This window comes from Giraffa tippelskirchi, chromosome 13, assembly GCF_054371585.1.
Source record: "Giraffa tippelskirchi isolate mGirTip1 chromosome 13, T2T-mGirTip1v1.2.pri, whole genome shotgun sequence".
NCBI classification, from domain to species: Eukaryota; Metazoa; Chordata; class Mammalia; order Artiodactyla; family Giraffidae; genus Giraffa; species Giraffa tippelskirchi.
Window position 1 is genome coordinate 114,954,183 of NC_137287.1, and position 19,207 is coordinate 114,973,389.

The following is a 19,207-nucleotide window of genomic DNA, read 5'->3' on the forward strand; positions in this document are numbered from 1 at the left end:
CCATCGCCTCCAAGAGTTTCCCTCATGCCCTGTCTTTTGTCCTGATAGTTTTATCTTTTCTGTGATGCTATCTGGATGGAGTCATTCAGTGCATAGTCTTCTGTGTTGGGTTCTTTGACTGAGCATTCCTTTTTGCGATTCATCCATGTGTTTGCACATACCTGGATTCATTCCTTTGGGCCACTGAGTAGCTTTCAGTTGTCTGGCTAAACCACAGATTGTTTTTCTGTTCATCATTAGTACAGTTTTCAGTGGGAGCAAGTGAGACTATTTTAGTTCCTCATTTGGGCTGTAAATAAACCTACTAGCCTCTTCTGGATTTGAAATTGCCTGGGCATTTTTCACATGGACATTTTTCTTTGGGGTTTGGCATTGTGGACATTTTTCCGTTCGTGGGCAGGCACGTGCTCATGTTGTCCTCAGTGGCGCCCTTCCTCCCGGTAGTAGCCTGGGCCCAGTCAGGAGACAGGAGGCACATAGTAGGTTTAACGGGAGGTTTAATACCAGGAGTCATTCATCTAAAACACAGTACAAATGAACTTATCTGCAAAACAGAAATAGACTTACAGATGTAGAAGAGCAAACTTATGGTTACCAGGGGACCAAGAGGGGCGGGATAAATTGGGAGATTGGGATTGACATACAGACACTGCTGTATATAAGATAGATAACTAGTAAGGACCTCCTGTAGAGCATAGGGAACTCGACTCGATACGCTGTAATGACCTATCTGGGAAAAGAATCTAAAAAAGAGTGGCTATATATATGTATGTGTATGTATATATATATGTATAACTGATTCACTTTGCCATACACCTGAAACTAACACAGCATTGTATTAATAAATCAACTATACTCTAATAAAAATTAATAAAAAATACAAAGAGTTACTACCTATGATAAATGAGGAACTGCAAAGTGTAAGAGAACTCTCTATGGTTCACTAGGACTGAGGGAGTGTCCCCAAGGAAGGACAAACTGCCAGGGGTTCAGACCTCAGTAGAGAAGGCAGGGTTCGGCCCGTGGCATAGCAGAGGAGTTTGCTGGTTTAGCTAGACCCAAGCTGGCCCACGAGCTCTAGGAAAACCATAGATGGCCTTCCGAAGTGCAGGCAGGGAGCAGGCAAGTGGCAGCCAGTGCCATGGATGTGCACTGGGGGTCTGGTACCAGTGGGACCATGAGACCTTCAGAGTCCACCAGCCATGTGCGGGCGCTGGTATCCACGTTGACAAGACTGCCAAAAGATTATGGCCAGGCTGAGGCTGCAAGGTAACACAGGAACCAGGTCCTGGGATGTGAGTGGGCCACACTCCACTAACTGACCTCCCGTCCACATGGCCCGCCCCAGTGCCGGGCATTCAGGGGAGCCGCCTCCTGCTTGCACTGCCCCTCTGGCCTCTCCTGAGAAAGCTTAACATCACACATGCTTGAAAGGAGAAATGCTTAAAGTGCATTTGTTTATTGCAGAGAAGGGTGCTTTTGGAGCTGAGAGGCAGTAAATTGATAACTGATACACTCTCCCTGTTCTTTTTAAAAGAAATACTATCAAGTCAAACGCAGTATTAACCATGTACTTGTGCTATTAACAGTCAGATATTTCACCAGGGAAAAAAGGTTTAAGACAATGAGGACGCACAAAGACTCCATTTATAGACACGTATCAACATCATCTGAATCATGAAATAGACTTTCCCATGCCATATTAGCGTATATGATATAGTGAGTGAAAGTTGCTCAGTTGTGTCTGACTCTTTGCGACCCCATGGACTATACAGTCCATGGAATTCTCCAGGCCAGAATACTGTAGTGGGTAGCCTTTCCCTTCTCCAGGGGATCTTCCCAATCCAGGGATCATACCCAGCTCTCCTGCATTGCAGGCGGTTTCTTTACCAGCTGAGCCACAAGGGAAGCCTATTAGCATATACATCGTTAGCATCATTCTCCCCGCTCCCTGTCATTAATGATTCCAAATTTTATGCCAGACCCCAGGTTGGAGATAGTTTCTTTCTTCATGCTGCTTGCTCATTATAGAAAATATTTAGGACACAAATTTTAAAGAACGATTTTACACCAGAGGAGTTAAGTGGTTTTTAACTCTGAGTTTGGATGAGCTAACTGCTAAGAATATGGTGATCACTATTTCTGAACCAAAAAACTAGGACACATGGTCTTTACAAAGAGTGCTTTCTGGTTTCTGAATTTATACACATTTGAAAAGTATTACCATGGCATGAATTAAATCACATTTGATTATCCATAATGATTAAACATTGGTGGAAAAGAATAAAGGACTGTCTCAAAGAATCTAGGACACATACATATTAATACTTTCATTTGTATGATTTAAGTTTTCTAAAAAAAAGATGACTTTGTAAAAAGCAGTCTTAAATCAGAAAAAGAAAAGAAAATGGTAAAAATCCCTGTTTAGCAGTTTTGTGGTTTGGCAGAATAAAAAAGTATTTTACACACACACACACACACACAGACATATCCCTATCTATCTAGACCTAATTTTTTTCTTTTTGACAAGAATTTTGCAAGGAATTTAGGTCCCAAAACTTGATGGCCATTGCAGAAAGATGCTGGCATGCCTTGCAGATAGAACTTAACTGCTTTTGTTGCAGAGTTCTTTTATCAAAGGATATTGAGAGAGTGTTTCCTCGTGGGTGGGCTTCCCTGGTGGCTCAGATGGTAAAGCATCTGCCTGCACTGCGGGAGACCTGGGTTTGATCCCTGGGTCGGGAAGATCCCCTGGAGAAGGAAATGGCAACCCACTCCAGTACTCTTGCCTGGAAAATTCCATGGACGGAGGACCCTGGCGGGCTACAGTCCATGGGATTGCAAAGAGTCGGACATGACTGAGCGACTTCACTTTCTTTCTTTCCTTGTGGGTATTTGGGTTATAAATCTTTGACCCTCCATTACATGGGAGCACCCAGCAGTAAGGCTCATGGAGGTTTCCAGAAATTAAGTGCTGTTCACTTACAAGTTTTCCCACTTTGAGAAAGCCCACGCTGAAAAAACTCAGGCCTGCAAAGTAGCTTACTCAGAGAGCTTTTATTTTCCTTCTTTACCAGTTTTCCGTAAACATTGTTATTTTAGTGTATTTAGATTGGGTCTTATTTATCTCTGAAGATACCTTTGGAGACTACCTTTATGAAATAAAGTGAGATTAATTTATATTTCAGTCTTCAGAGTTTGCTTTAGGATTCTTTGAGCTTCTTTTATTTAGCAAGATAAGAGATAAAAATAGCCTGGACTTTTTGTTACCTTGGAAATTTCCAGCCCCCAAAAGTGTCCAAAGGCACAACCAATAGGGATTCTTGTGTGACGAGCTAGCTCCTTTCCTGAATTATTCAGCGCGTTAGAACAGCAGCTGCTTGGTGCGGTTGGTGCTTTAGGCTTTTGTATCCTCTGAAAGATTAATATCCTCACAAGAATGATGATACTGTTGATGTCTCCCTTTAGTGCTTTCAAATATCAGGGGCATCATATTCAGCACTGTTCCTATACTCTTCCTCCTTTAGACATCGACAATTATTTTAGGACATTTCATTATTCTAGAAGGCTATGTGTTTGCTAACTTCCTGAAAGTTTTCCTTTTATAGTTTGGCTTCCTTCAGTGTGCAGTCTATAAACCAATTTAGAACCACTCTTTTCAAAATTTATTTATTCATTTTAATTGGAGGATGATTACTTTACAATATTGTAATGATTTCTGCCATACATCATTATGAATCGGCCATGGGTATACATGTGTCCCCTCTGTCCTGTGAACCCCCCTCCCACCACCCTTCCCACCCTATCCCACTAGGTTGTCACAGAGCACCCGCTTTGGGTGCCCTACGTCATGTATCAAACTCACATCAAACTCGCACTGGTTATCTGTTTTACATATGTATATGTCTCAATACACCCTGAAAGTAGAATTTTCCTTAAAAGAGCAGTCATTAGCAATCAAGACTAGCGTGGATTTTTTTGTCCATTTTCTCTTGTAACTTTACTGCAATCACGAGAGTGGATGAGCTGTTCATTTTGATTTGGCCTGCATTGATCAGTCTGGAGTAACTGACATAACCTTATTTAACACTCTTACATTATACTCAAGCTTATTTATTGATTCCACATTTTCAAAGCTTCTGAAAAGCCCAGTGTCTTACTAGTAATTGCTGGAACCCAATAAAAAGTCTATCATTTTCATGCAAAAGCTTCAAGACTGAAGGATCTGTTTCTTTATTAAATATTCATTGAGAACTCGCTTATGCTGTCCTGACTTTCTGCAAATAGACGTAGTTCCCACTCTTAAACAGCTCCCACTTTAGTAAAAGGAAAAGGGAATCAGAGAGAGACACGAGTGGGGGGTTGAGCTGGGCTGCAAGGTTGAATGGGCATTCCCTAAACCGAAGACAGAATTCTGTTCTGCAGAAGTCGGGAGGCATGAAAAACTATGGTACCCGAAGGAATTTTGAGTAGCTATTAGTGCAGAAACTCATACATCCCTTCATTTACTCAACCTAATTTTATTAGCTCCCTGTACCTCAGATGTGATAGTGACTTGAAATAAGATTTGCATTTCATTTTTGAAAGTTCTACAATTCAGTTAGTGCCCCTTCTGTGCACAATAAATGTATAAAAAGACAAAGTCTTTTCTCTCAGAGACACTGACCACAGGGATTCTTCCTTCTCTTAACTGGAGTACATGTTGCCTTGATACAGAGTTGGTTTGGCTTTGCCCTCAGACAAGCAAGGGCTCGTGTCCTAACCTGATCACTTACATTTTTTGGCTCTGGGGTCAGGGGAGAAATTCCTGTATCTCCCTCAGTCTCAGTTTCCACCTCTGTAAAATGGATACTTATTTCATGGACTTGTCTGAGGCTCCCATGAGGTGATGCATGTAAAGGGCTGAGCACATAGCAGTCAATTCAAAGCAGCTCTCTTTAGCAGTCATTGGGCACTTGCTCGGTAATGCCTCATATTGTAGCTTGGTTCTGTGACTTATCTACCTTGTTTATTTCTGCTTCTTGTGTGAAGGGACCCTGCCATATACTTTTTGTCCTGTATACACCCTTCCTTGGTCATACCACCCTATCATCTGCATTCCTGCCCAGTCCAAGCCAAGCAAAAGTGTCTGACACAGAGCTGGTACTCACTGCATCTTTATAAAGTTATAATGTTAAACATTAGCAATGCAGTGCCTCTTGAGATCCATTATTCTTTTATATTTGGGGTATGAAATTTCTTTTTGGGTTTTTGCTGTGAAAAGCCCCATTTATAAAGTCTGGGGAAAATCTGGGGTTGGTCAAAACCTGACTACCTTTGGCCAACAGCTGTTATAAAACTCACAGAACCAAACCAAAACAAGAAAAAGCAGGTGCACTGTGATTTTCTGAGTAAGCTGTGAAAATTCATGCCGGAACAGAGTTGGAATAAATTCTAAGCATGTGAAAATACTACTTCAAAATTCCAATTTGTCGTGGAAGTTTAAGGATGACTGAGTAAATCACAAATAACGAAGAGAATGCAGTGCTATATACTATAGTAAAACCCCACTGTTTAAAGAAACGTTGTCTTTTTATTTTGTTGTTGTTTAGTCTAAGTCATATCCAACTCTTCGCGACCCCATGGACTGTGGCCCGCCAGGCTCCTCGGATCATGGAATTCTCCAGGCAAGAATACTGGAGTGGGTTGCCAGTTCCTTCTCCAGGGGAATCTTCCTGATCCAGGGATCAAGCTTGGATCTCCTGTATTGCAGGCAGATTCTTTACCACTGAGCCACCTGGAAAGCTCACTTTTTGTTTATACCATTTGTCAAATTACATCCTTCACTCACACACACACAATTCATACTGAGCCCTCTCTGAGTGGGAGGCTCTTTGGATGCAATCTTCGGGTTATCTGAGGCCAATCTTCTGACCCCTATCAAAGCTCTTGTCATTATACCCCCATCCCTGCGTGGAGCCAGATTTCTTTGTTTCACCCAGGCTCAAAGTCTGCATTTCATTCCAGTCATCTTAGTAAATATTTTATACACGTGCAGTCATGTCTTCTTTGGTTAGAATTCTGGTAACAGTTCTATGTATTGCTTCGAAGTCATCATAAACTCAGAATGGGATTGCAGAAATAATTTACTGGTAACAGTTTTGCTACTTTTCTTCCTTATTAGAGAGGCATGAGGAAGATTTTATAAGGGACTGGTGGAAGCATGATTTGGCATGACAGTAATTTGAATCAGAGGCAGTCGCTTGTTAAAATTCTCACAAGGCTTGTTTAAGGAGCAAGATCTTTTGAAATTGAATGGTCCAGTGATTGCTTAATCCACACAAGCTGTCATTTACTTCTCAGCATCCTTACTCTTCTGCATCACTATCTCCTCACTCACCTGCTGAGAGGTGACTGCATCACCCAAGAATCTTATCTTATTAAAGTCACCAGTCCCCAGTCGTGACTCCACCCCTAGATGGAGACAAGGTCACATCAAGAAAGGATACCTATCTGTGGTGGATCTAAATCAGTGTCTTCGATGCCTTTTGCCTGACGTTTATATTTTTTCTCTGTTGCACTTTGGCTAACCGTCTAGGAGAGGGTGTTAAAGATATGGAGAAGGGACTTCCTTCGCAGTCCAGTGGCTGAGACTCCGCTCTCCCATTGTAGGAGGCCCGGGTTTCATCCCCAGAGAACTAGATCCCACATGCCTCAATGATCGAAGACTCACGTTTCACAACTGAGACCCAGCGCAACCAAATAAATAAATATATATATTTTTAAAGTATGGAGTGGCATCCTGGTAGCTTCTTCCAACTTTTAGCCTCTGTCAAGCTTCCTTGTCATCTTGCAAATTCCAAAGGTGTGTTCTTTTGTGGTTCTTGGCCAAAGCAAAACATCACCTATGCCAGGACATCAGCCTGACTTACCTGTCCTGAAAGGATGATGTGCTTGAGTTTCTCTTTTAGGGATGTATTGTGACACCATTCTCGCGATAGACTTCTGAGGTGAGAGTTTCTAGTAGCCACAGAGGAGGACTTAGAAATAGGTCAAAACCCTGTCTGTACCTTGGGTAGTTTGTTCACTGTGGGCCTCATTGTGAAGGCAGGAAGAAACTCTGCCATACATGCTGATACGTTTAGTTTAGCCTGACTCTGCTGATCCCAATGACTCTGCTCATTGTCATTGTAATCTCTGTGACTTGTCTCGTGTGATGAAACACCAGCCAGATCTTCTCGGTTGTTCTTGAGGCCACTTGTGCAACTGACTTCGACACGGTGTCGTTCAGAATCTCAGAGTTGCTAAGGCCATTTGAGAAGACGTCACTTCTCGTCAGCCTCATGGATCCATTGTGATGCTGGGAAGCTGAGGACTTGGCTGTCCTGTGGCCCTGAAGAAACAAGCCAGGTCCATCTGATTTGGGGTTTCTCCCACAGAGTTTAGGCTTCCCAGGTGGTGCTAGTGGTAAAGAGCCTGTTTGCCAATACAGGAGACGCAAGAGACTCGGGTTTCATCCCTGGGTCGGGAAGATCTGGAGGAGGGCATGGCAACCCACTCCAGTATTCTTGACTGGAGAATCCCTTGGACAGAGGAACCTAGTGGGCTGCAATCCATTAGGGTCACAAATTGTTGAACAGGACTGAAGCGACTTCACACGCACGCACGTACAATCGAGCTTACTGGAGACGCGTCTGTGAGTAGGGTGTGTGTCCTGTACCACACTGAGCTCACCAAGCTCAGTTCTTACAACAGCAGCCACTATTTCTTTTACTAACCTATTTGCTCCAATTTAAAAAAAAAAAAGGATTTAACGTGGCAGGTCCCACTTACCCACTTTCTTTCCGTGTACCAGACACTATGTTCTGTACTTGACCGGCCCCTCTAAGCCTCACAGCTGCCCTAGGGGAAATCCTCTTGTCCTCCATTGCAAAAGCAGACAAGTGAGGCACGGAGTAGACTTGTCCAGGGCCGTCCAGCTCGCAAGGGCACAGCTCCCATGGAACCAGGGCCACCTGACTCAAAGCCACTGCTCTCCCCCTAAACCCACCCACTCCTCCAGCAGCCTTTCTGGATGAGATGGTCAGAGAAGGCTTGCTCGAGTTCTCTGGGGAGTTCAGTCCTGAGCTGAGGCCTAAAGGATAAGGAAGAACTGGGGACAAGCCATCCAGGCAGAAGGATAGTTAGCTGCCTTTGAGGCCAGAAAAGTGTATCTGACAATCCAAAATAAAGCTTAGCTAGAGGGTCCTGAGCAGCAGCGGGTAATGAAGTTGGAGGGAATGATGGGCCAGAGATGTAGGGCCGTTGTAGACCCTGGTGAATTGTTGGATTTTTTTCTTAGTAGGCAACATAAGGGCAGCTCATTTCTGTATTTTTAATTGTTTGTGGCAGGGAGATGTTGGTGGCCTGAATTGAAGGGTTGAAGGCAGAGATGAAAAAAATGGTTGGATTTGAGTCGTACGAGTATTTCGGAGATCGAAGGATTGGATGTGCACAGAGAGGTAGTGACAGAAAGGGGAGAATCGGGGATGATTTTGAGCACCTGGGAGGATGGGGGCACCATGCCTGAGACGGGGAGACTGGGAGTAAGGGGAAGAGGGTCGGAGGTGAGGGAAGGGTGGGTCTTGAGACTTCCGGTCTGGATGTGTTGAGGGGCTGAGATCGCTGGCAGGATCTGCCTGGGGTGTGTGAGTCTGGAGTTCAGAGGAGAATTCTGGTCTAAAGGTAGAATTGTGGGGGTCGCAGGGTAGAGAGGAGATGCTAAATGGTGACTCTCCCTTTAGCTAGTGAAAACCCCTCAAGCTGCCTGTGTGGTCAATGTGAGCATTTACTCTCTCAGGATGCTGGCTGCAGCAGAACTGTAGAACCACAGCTCTTTCACTGCAGGAAATCCATTTGAAATTTATTTATGCCACCAAGGACCACGACAGTGAAATGCTACACTCGGAGCCATAAAGCCATTTTTTTGAGCTCATTTTCAGAAAAATCCATATCTGGATGGTGTGACTGGCTGGCTGTGTTCTAATAGGTCAGGTGTAACTTTAAGCTCCAAGGGCCTTAGAACAATCTGAAGGTGGCTGAGATAAAGTCAGGGTGTTTGTTGTTTCCCAAAGATGAGAATCAAGGGCAAAAGATCCCCAAAGACATTGGAAACGTAGAAGAAGCCTCGACCAGAGACACGCAGCAATGACTGTGAGAATTTCGCTGCCAGGAAAACGAGAAGGGAGATGTAGGATCGGGCTCATCCCACTTGAGGGCTTCGAAACACCTGAAGAGCATCTTTAGCGCCTGAAGTCCTGCCCTTTCCCTCCCAGGGAGTCTGATGAAGTAGCTCTGACTGGGAACACAGGAGTCTGTATTTTCAACAAGTGATTCTGATGCAGGTGACCTGTGGGTTGTACTTTGAGAAACACTGAATTTCAAAAGACCTTTTAAGATCATCTAGACAGCCCTTTCTTACAAGTGGGGAAACTGAGGCCTAGAGGGAGGAGGGGCTGCCTGAAGCGGCAGGACAAGCTGGCAGCCAGTGCAGTTCCATCGACTTTTTTTTTTTTTTTTCATTTCTTTTTAAAAGAATACTTATTTGTTTTTATTTATTTATTTGGCTGCTCTGGGTCTTAGTTACCGTATGAGAAATCTTCTGTCTTAGTTTCAGCATGTGGGATCTAGTTCCCTGACCAGGGGTTGAATCCGGGCCTCCTGCATTGGGAGCTCAGTCTTCACCCCTGGACCACCAGGGAAGTCCTGCCACTGAGTTTTTATCCGAATGGATGGACCAGAAGCAAGCCTCCCACCCCAATTCCCAACTCCCCTTCCTTCACTGTATGTTTTTCTTTTCTTTTTTGTATCACCTTCTAATCTGAGTCATTTACTAATTTACTGTGTTACTGGCCATATGTCTGTCTCACTTCACTAAAATGTAATGATTTGGGGAGTTTTTGTTTTTCTTTTCACTAAAGTATCCTCTGTGCGTTGGACAGTACCTAGCCCATAGTAGGTATTCAGTGAATGTTTGATAAATGGATGGATGAAAACTATTCTGTTAAACTATAAAGACTTGTTTTAACAGGCATTGTGGGAAAGTCCCAGCCCTTAGGCACTGTTAACACAAAATAGAGAAGTATAGTTTCATTTTCACTCGTTTGACTCGGGTTTGGATCAGAGATTGTAGGAACAGCTTGTTGATAGGAGATTTGTTGTTGTTTAGTCACCAAGTCATGATGGGAGGTTAGAGACGTTCTAATAATATTGTCAATAATAATGATAATATTAACAGCAACAAAAATCACAGTTATTAATAACATTGATAGCTACCATTTGTGACACGCTAACTGTCCACCAGATACATGTGACAGTGAAGTCCGGCACTGTGAGTGCCACGCCTGTTATGAACTCATCTGATCCTCGTTTCAGCCCAAGGGTGGAGGGGCTGGTATTGTCTGTTTTCCAGAGGAGAAAAGTGAGGCTCCAAGAGGTCAAGTTCTCTGTCCAAGGCAACACAGCCAGTGCCGAGTTAGGATCTGTCCTGAACTACCAGTAACACCCAGTTTTAGGTTTGAGGTGTCCTGTCTTTGGAGAAGGGCTCAAAAAAGCTAAAGACTAGGCAAGCATCGCTCTTTGGGGTATATCCCTGGGCCAAGAATACCAACCTCCGAGATGGTATAAAGCCACACAGGCTGGAAGCAAGATGGAGTTTTTCAGTCTGACTTTCCAGCATTCCTCCACCCTCTCAAGTCTTTCCATTCTCACCTCACAAAGAACCTTTCGTTTTGAACTATGAGGCTTTTCTCATGTCTCAGACCACCTCCCTGAAGCGGGCCAAGGGACATTCCTGTGGTGACTGGTCATTAAGCCATTTCTGCTGAGGCCACTGGAGCGCTTCCCACTCCACCCTGTAAAGGGAGAGGGGACAGAAAGAGGTTCCTTCACCCACCTTTCGACCCCCCTCCCCTGGTGAGGCCTCAGGAAGGGGCCGGGGCAGCCGATGAGTCTATAAATCTCCTGTGACGCTTGAGTGAACGTTTTGAGTTCCTGAAACACGGCGCCTGTCAACCGGCCGTGAGCTCACAGAATTTGTCACCACCTGTGGAGAATGTTGGCATTCATTCCCGCCCCTGCCCGCCTGGCCTGGCTTCGCTCGGATGCAGTGAACGCTCCACACAGACGGCAACGGCCACGAGGACACGTGCCTGACAGCTGCAGACACAGGTGGAAGATGGGCCCCCCGGCCGTGGCCAGGAGTGTGTGTTGTCACACACACTGCCATCTTGAGGCACACAGGGCTCCGGGCGCTGTGCCAACAACCCAACAGCCCCGGTCTCATTTAATTCTTACAGTAAATATGGTGAGGCCCTGTGGTCCCACTTCCATAGATGAGGAAGCCCTGGAGAGACTGGTCACTGGCCGGAGTCCCACAGCATCTGCACAAGGCAGAACCGTGTTTCCAACACAGGCTGAGTGGGTTCTCAAGCCCGTGCTTTGGCAGGTCTGCCTTCAAACCCAGTAGGGACTCTGGGTTTGATTCTTGACTCTGCCACTTCCTTTCTTTTTTTCCAAAGATTTTTTTGATGTGGACCATTTTTTTTTAAGGCCTTTATTGAAGTTGTTACAGTATTGCTTCCATTTTTATGTTTTGGTTTTTTAGTTGAGAAACGTGGGATTCTGGCTTCCCCAACCAGGGATCAAACCCGCACCCCACTACATTGGAAGGCAAAGTCCCAACCCCTGGACAACCAGGAAAGTCCCTTGACTTTGCCACTTCTTGCCCATTGGGCAGGTCATTGAGCTACCCTCTTCCTTGGCTTGTTCATCTATAATGTAGGGATAATAATACACTGAAATCACAGGATTGTCCTGAGGATTGAATTAATGGATGTATAACATTAATATACATCAAGCACTCAGTGTCTGGTGCGTGGAGAGCACTGGGGAAACGCTTGCCTTTGTTATTAATGTAGATATCAGGTCCTCTTTTTTTTTTTTCCTTTCTGCCTGATGGAAAGTTCATCTTTCAGGGCTTCTCCAGCTACCCCCCCCCTCAGGGTTTGTGTCTGTATTCCTGAGACACTTACGTAGATGATCCCTATGAAGTGCTTACTTAGAGTAGTGAGTGCCCCCAATAAATGCCAGTGATGACCAGCGTGCCATTGCCAAGACAGTATGTGGAAGCGGGACGGTGGGGAGAGTGTCCGTCCTCCTGGTGTAGCGTCCAGGAGACACGGCCACCGTGCACACGCCCATCTTACAGGTAGGACGAGAACTAGGAGGGAGCCATCCTGCCGATTATATACCAACTTACTGTTATATTAGTGCCCTACCATGAATCTAGTGTAATTAATTTACAAGAGAGGAGAGGCGAAAGTCTTATTTGTTAGGTTCCTGGTCAAGGAACAGTAAATCAGAGATTACCAACCACTTAGAACCCTTTCCTGGGGGGATTTCCCTGGTGCTCCAGTGGTTAGGACTCCACACTTTGAATAACAAGGGTGCTGGTTCAATCCCTGGTCAGGGGACTAAGATCCCACAAGCCCAGTGGCGTGGCCAAAAAAAGAAAAAGAAGACGTTTTCCTGGGATAGGTTGCCTCCAGAAGCCACTGATCCGGGCCTTGTCGTGACTGTACTGTCTGCCTCTCTCGTAGCTGAAGAGTTGGACGGTGGAAGACCTTCAGAAGAGGCTCCTGGCCCTGGACCCCATGATGGAGCAGGAGATTGAGGAGATCCGGCAGAAGTACCAGTCGAAGCGGCAGCCCATCTTGGATGCCATTGAGGCCAAGAAGCGGCGGCAGCAAAACTTCTGAGGGCGGCCCAGCCCCAGGCCGCCAAAGAACTCCGGCTCGCTCGCCCCTCCAGCTCGCCTCCCTCATCTCTCCAGAGCCCCCTCTGTGAACTCAGGAACCAAGAAAGTGTGCCAGTGGCCAGGGCTGCGGAGCCAGTCGGCACACTGCCCCGCCATGTGTATTTGAACTGTACAGGTATATATCATTTCCCAGGACTCATGTGGGCGCTTTGAACCTCAGACTTTCCCGCCCTAGAACCCGAGGCTCCTCGTCGAGTGAGAGCCGGGAAAGTGTCCTGTGGTCTCTTTGTTTTTCTTCTCCCAGTAGCTTTCAGTGGTTCTTTCTGGAAGACTTTTTTAAAAAAATATATAAATATGCACATATATATATAAATTATAACTAGATTCCCCACGTGGTGTGGTGGCATCTCTGTACAGGTACAGTTTTAAAACAGTTGCCTCTTTTCTGTAAGATGATGGTACTGTGGAACACGAGGGCAGAGGACACCAGGAAGCTGCGGGGGGCCCTCCACCCCCCCCAGAGCCGGCCTCACCCTTTGGCTGGGCTGTGCTGATAGATGAGATCGGGGTCAGTTCCTTCACCACGCTTTCAGCCTTATGCAGGCCACCCCTGGCTTCCAGATCTGTTGGTGGTGTCCTGGGAAAGACAATTTGCATTGGCTTTCTGAGTCCCAGGAGCAGCCTGGCGCCCTCCTTGCGAGCTTGGCCTTTGCAGTTTCAACACCTTTCATCCACCTCCGCCCTCCCAACTGCCTAGAGTCACAGCACAGACACTGCCCAGTGCCTTAAGAGGAGACATGATCCAAGCAAAGGCACAGGCCTACCAGGAGCTCCCGGCAAAGTGGGGCTGCATTCGGTCTGCAAAAGGGGAAAAGGCTTTCCAAGTTCTCGTCATTCACGTGAAGAGGATACACGTGGCATTTTGCTCCACGTTCCTTACAGACGGGGGTAGGGGGCATTGCTTTTGTGACCCACATTCAAACATGTGACTGTTTTCTTTTTTCATTTTACTGCTTGGGGTCTGGAAAGGGTAAATGAATATCAGACTAAGATTTGTCCTCCAGGAGACTCAACCCAGACATGTAGGATGCCAGAGCTGGAAGGGACCATATAAACATCATCTGGCCATCTGGCCTGATGGCGGCCCAGAGCAGGGAAGTGACATGGCCCAAATCATGAAGCAAATGAAAGGAAGCGCTGGGACTGGATGGTGGGGCCCCTCGCTCCTGCTTCACTGGACCAAGCAGCCCCTTCTCTGAAGGAAGACGCTCGTGTCCATTTTGGTAAAGTTGTTCCAGGGAACCCTGCTAATGGGAACTTGCCCGGCTTTGTCTCTTCAGTAGGTGACTGGCTGTGAAGAGAGTCCCACGGGGAGCCAAGATCGTTCCGTTTCAGCCATCCCACAAGCTCTACGGCATCTGCCGGGTAGCACACGAGCATCACACAGGTAGACGTAGAGCCTAGAGCAGGTCAGAGGGTTTTGCAGCAGACGGCACGGAGCCATCCCTCTGCAGCTTTGGCTCTAGGCCACGTGTCACTTGGTCACATGGCCGAGAGCAGACAGTTGGGAACGGCAACTGCCTTTTTATTTTTTAGAACGTCTCCTCAGATAGGGGAACCGTGACTGGGTTGCACCTAAGGATACGGTAATTTGACTCCATAATTGCTCTTGCTGCCCAAACCTGGGAATCATTGGAGAGTCCGGGATGTTCCTCTTCTGTGGCCAGATTCTGTTCTTTGTGATGACAGCAAGTTATTGAAAATGCAAGAGGCCATTGCTAGTCTGCAGGGCTTGGCCAGTTATGCAGCTACTTGACAGATACAGAGGACAATTTGAGGATCCTCCTATAATAATAAAGGGCAGCTAGCAATCATGACCATTTACTATATGCCAGGCACTGAGCCAGGTAGGTAGGCTCTTTCTGTCAGCCCCAACCTCCCCAGTAACTCTGTGAATTAAGTATTTTATCTCCACTTCATAGAGGATGAAGCAAGTTCAGAGAGAAAAAAAGTTCTTTCCCTAGGTCATACAGCTAGTAAGTGGTAGAATCAGGATTCATAGTATCACTATGTGGGACCAGTATTTACAGGGAAAAGGAAAGTCATAAGTCTTTTTTAAAATCTTATTTTATTCACATATAGTTGATTTACAGTGTTTTGTTCGTTTCTGCTGTATGGTAAAGTGACTCAGTTATACATCCTTTTTCATATTCTTGCCCATTATATTTTATCATAGGATATTGAATATAGTTCCCTGTGCTATACAGTGAGACCTTGTTGTTTATCCAACAAGCCTTCTTAAAAATGAAGTGACCACTTTTCTTGCACAGACTAAAAAGCCCTAGCTTGCATTCTTAGGTTGGGAAACCACTGAATCAGTCAAGTCTTGACAGTCAACTGAGTTAAAAAACGAAATATGGAGCATGAATTTCCCTATACCATCTGCGGTGCTAATTAACAGTCCTGCCTCAGTTTCCCTCTCTCCCTCCCTTCTTCCCTCCCTCTATTTTTTTTTTAAAGGATTTTGCACTTGGCCAGACAGGAGGGGAATGCCCATTTTCTCCCTTCCTAAGCTAGATCCAAGTAAAAGAAGGTTCAGTTTTTCCCCATAAATATTCTTGGGGGATGAGTCTTGATCTGAAGTTTATTTTGATTCAGCTCCTTGTGTGCATCCAGCACGCTGGTCCAACAAAGCGCATTGCTCTCCAGTTGAGCTAGACAGAGCCCTTTGGCCAGAAGTCAATTTATTTTGGATGAGATGGATTTTCTGACAAGGTGTGTGTGTTTTCTTATGCCAGGAAGGCAGAGAAGTCAATCCTAGTCACTTTTCTCTTTGGATACTAAATTCACGATAGGTTAGCTGGCTTCCTGTAGAGCCCCAGGTTCCAATCATTTGTGACTCCAGCTTCCAGGGGACTCTGGGCCTCTCACTTGTTCTCCCCTCATAAACAATGACCCAGACCTAACTGTGTCTTTTAAAAATCTCAGATCCTCCCGGAATATCTTTATTGCTTCCTCATCAGTAATTTTGCAGCAAATTTCTATTTTTATTTTTCCTTGTCTCTTCTCCCAGCCACCAGTTGATAGAGGAACCGGTGGATAAATGTTTGGTGTGATGGATAAATAGATAGATAGAGACAGACAGAACCAGTACTCTGAAGCAACTTAAGAACTATGGCCTTGATTCCTTGAAGCTGTAGGTTCTGATCCAGGAAACATTTATTTAGCACCTGCTGCCAGAAATTTATTATACCATTGCAAACTCAATAGCACTTACCGGTATCAGGAATGAGAGAGGTGATATCAGTATAGACCCTACAGATATTAAAAGGCTAATAACAATTTTATGAACAATTTAAATAAAACAGACAAATTCCTTGAAAGATGCAAAGTACCAAATCTCATTCAAGAAGAAGGAGATAATCTGAACAGCCCAACATCTACTAAAACTTGGTGTCTCTGAGAGATACAGGTATCTTTGTCCTCTTTTTATGGAAAAGGAAACTGAGGCTCCGAGAGGTCAAGTCTGTTACTCAAGGTCAGGTAACTAGGATACGGCAGAGCCAGAGTTCATATCCAGGTCTTCTCTTCCAGTGCCCTTTCTGCATACCATGTTGCCTCTAAAGACTGCAGCTCCTTTTTTTTTACCTGAAAATTGTTCCTGCCCAGTGCACATCCTATCATCCCATCCTTTCTTAAGCACCGTGTCTGATTATAGTCATTGTATTTGGAATTGATGTACTTTTTTTGTGTTTGGGGGGGGGGGTGAAGAAAATCTCTTCCACCAGCTTGCACTCGGACCAACTTGGAAAAAAAAGCTTAAATGCTGTTGCAGACGTACAACTTAAAAATGTGAAGTTTGTAGCTTTAACTTTTTGTAACAAAAACTAAACACTGGCTTAAGTGCTGACTTGAAATGCTATTTTATAAAGTTTGGATGTAAATAATCAATTGAGGTCAGCAGTTTGTATATGTATGAGATATAGCTTCCTCCACTGCCCTTTTTTTTAAAAAAAAAATTGAGATGCTTCCTACGTGCTTTTATGTTAGAATTGTTCTCCCTCCTTCCTCCACTTTGTCACTTTTGTTTTAAAATAAACTGTCCTTTGGACCAGAGACTGTTCTCTTTTTAAAAACAACATCGTCCATCTGTAGCCTGGATGATGGTATTGTGAGCCATTGACTCTGTGCTGTGTTTATTCTAGAATCCAAAGCCAGGGGGGAGGCAGGTGGGATAGGGAGTAAATTTTTGTTGGACACCTGCCATGTGCCAGGTACTGAGCTAGTTGTCAGGGGTTTAAAGATGGAACCAGACACAGCTCTGGCAGGCCACTCAGGGAGTCGGTTCAGCCCACAAGCACACAACATTGAAAATATTATGGCAGAAGGAAGTACACATCCTGCAGACACAGGAGGGAGCGACAATCCGTTCTTCTGTGATGTCGAAGGAAGCTTTTCTGGAGGAAGTAATAACATCCTGAACTTACTAATACAAAATGAAAAAGAGAGGATTTCCCTGGTGATCCAGCGGTTAAGACTCCACGTGGGCTTCCACTGCAGGGGCATGAGTTTGATTCCTAGTTGTGGAACTAAGATCCTACAGGCCCCAGAGCAACTAAGCTGACAGGCCACAACTGGAGAGGAGCCTGTGCGCCTTGACTAAGGAGTCCACGTGCTGCAACTGAGACTTGATGCAGCCAAAAAAAAACCCAAACCATTTAATTCATTTTTAAAAAAAGAAGATAAAGCAGAGTAATGAGGTTGAGAGCAGTGTGGCGTGGCGGTGCGGGGAGATACAGCTCTACACAGAGGGATCTAGGCCTGCCCCGGAAAAGATGACTTGAAATGAATGACAGGAAGCCGGCCATGTGGAAGGCATGGACGATACCCATTCCAAGCTGAAGGAACAACAAGAACTAGCAAGAACAAAAGCTTGACTTGCTAGAAGGACAGTCACTGCTCCTGGAACAGAATGTTCGAAGGACAGAGTAGGTGGCAGTGAGGTCAGAGGAGTGAGACAAGGGCATGCAGGGCCATGTGGTCTATGGGATGGGGTTTGGGTGTTTATTCCTGGTAAGACAGAGGCCATCAGAGGGTTACCACCCAGCCCCATGCACGTGTACGGGGTAGCTTCTCTTTATCCCTCAGCATTTGTCTCAGCCAGCATCCTGCTTTGATGGATGTTGTAACTGAGGCCCCAGATTCGGCCACATGGAGTCTGAACTCAAATTCAGGTTTCTTGACCCCATTGTTCATTCTGAGACCCCAGCTGGGGCCTCAGGTAGAAGAATGAGCCTGACTTGGGATCTCTGGACATGCAACTACTTCCTTTCCTAGTGCCCTCTTCCTAGTGCAGAGTTGCTTTATTAAGGAGAACACGAGCTCTGAAGGGGGTTGCCGAGCTCTCCTAAGTATATTTTGAGGGTTAATATATAATATTACAGTACTAGGCATTTTCACGTGTATTATCTCATTTGAACTTGATATTAATACTCTGAGTTGTAGGAATTTATTAGATCAAGACAAATGAAGAACAGGCTCAGAGAGGCAAAAAAATCCAACTAAGATCACACAGCTCCTAGTAGAAGAGATTCAAGCCCAAGGCTCTCTGGCCTCAGAGCCCATCTTCTTTCCTCTGAACCACATGGTAATGCTCATAGTCTCCCATCACATACAAATAATTTTCATACCTTCCCACAGAAGAAGCCAACATAGGAAAGCAGAACAGGGAGAGAGGAGCTGGTGACCTCAGTTGAACCTCTGGAACCCCTGTACTTAGGACACCTTGTTGGGTTTCTGTCACTTGTAACTGAAAGAGCCTTACCAATCCAAGAAGGGAGGAAGAACTGGGCTTTGGCTACCAACCCGGTTGGAGGTTGACCCTGAGATGGGCTTCTTGGAGACCAACAGGTCCCATGCAAGGTCATGCAACTGGTAAGTGGCAGGGCCAATATCCGAACCCATATCTGACTCCAAGAGCAAGCTGTGCCCAGTCCCTCCTCAATGCATGGATTTCCTGAAGGTTCTGAACCTATTCCTTTGGAACAAGAGCACCAGTAAACGTCTGTCCTTGTCCTGCTCCTCGTTTCTAGCAGTCATGATTCTGAAAGACACTGTCCCTTTCATCTCAAAGGCTCCTGCCATATGAGGTTAGCGTCTCAATTTATTAAGCTTTCTGGAAAATTCTTTCCACATTCAGGCACAGGACTTGGCTGGCCTGAAATAAGAGGGCTGGTAATCATCAAGGACCATCCCAGCCAGCACCTAAGCTCAGCGTCCAGAGTCCGGAGGAAAGAAGAAATTCATAACAGGACCCACATTTCAAAGTCACTTCTTCAGCGAAGCCTGGGGAGTTACGTTTGGCAGAGAAAGTGATGACAGCAGGATGTGATGCCAGGTGAGCACACTACAGTATTAGGAAGCCTGTTTGAA

General features: G+C 45.4%; 1 protein-coding gene across 3 annotated transcripts in view; it reads left to right on the forward strand.

Annotated features, from left to right (window-relative positions):
• STK4 (serine/threonine kinase 4) overlaps positions 1-19,076 on the forward strand; it is a 93,404-nt gene extending 74,328 nt beyond the window's left edge. For 2 of the 3 annotated variants that reach the window (XM_081557095.1, XM_081557093.1), the window contains exon 11: positions 12,618-16,891. In XM_081557095.1, coding sequence (XP_081413221.1) covers positions 12,618-12,776 — 159 coding nt within the window. In that variant the 3' untranslated portion in view covers positions 12,777-16,891. Of the gene's footprint in view, positions 1-12,617; positions 16,892-18,974 lie in introns of those variants that run through there. The other variant, XR_014073163.1, reaches the window with a different exon arrangement.
• The last annotated feature ends 131 nt before the right edge of the window (positions 19,077-19,207 follow it).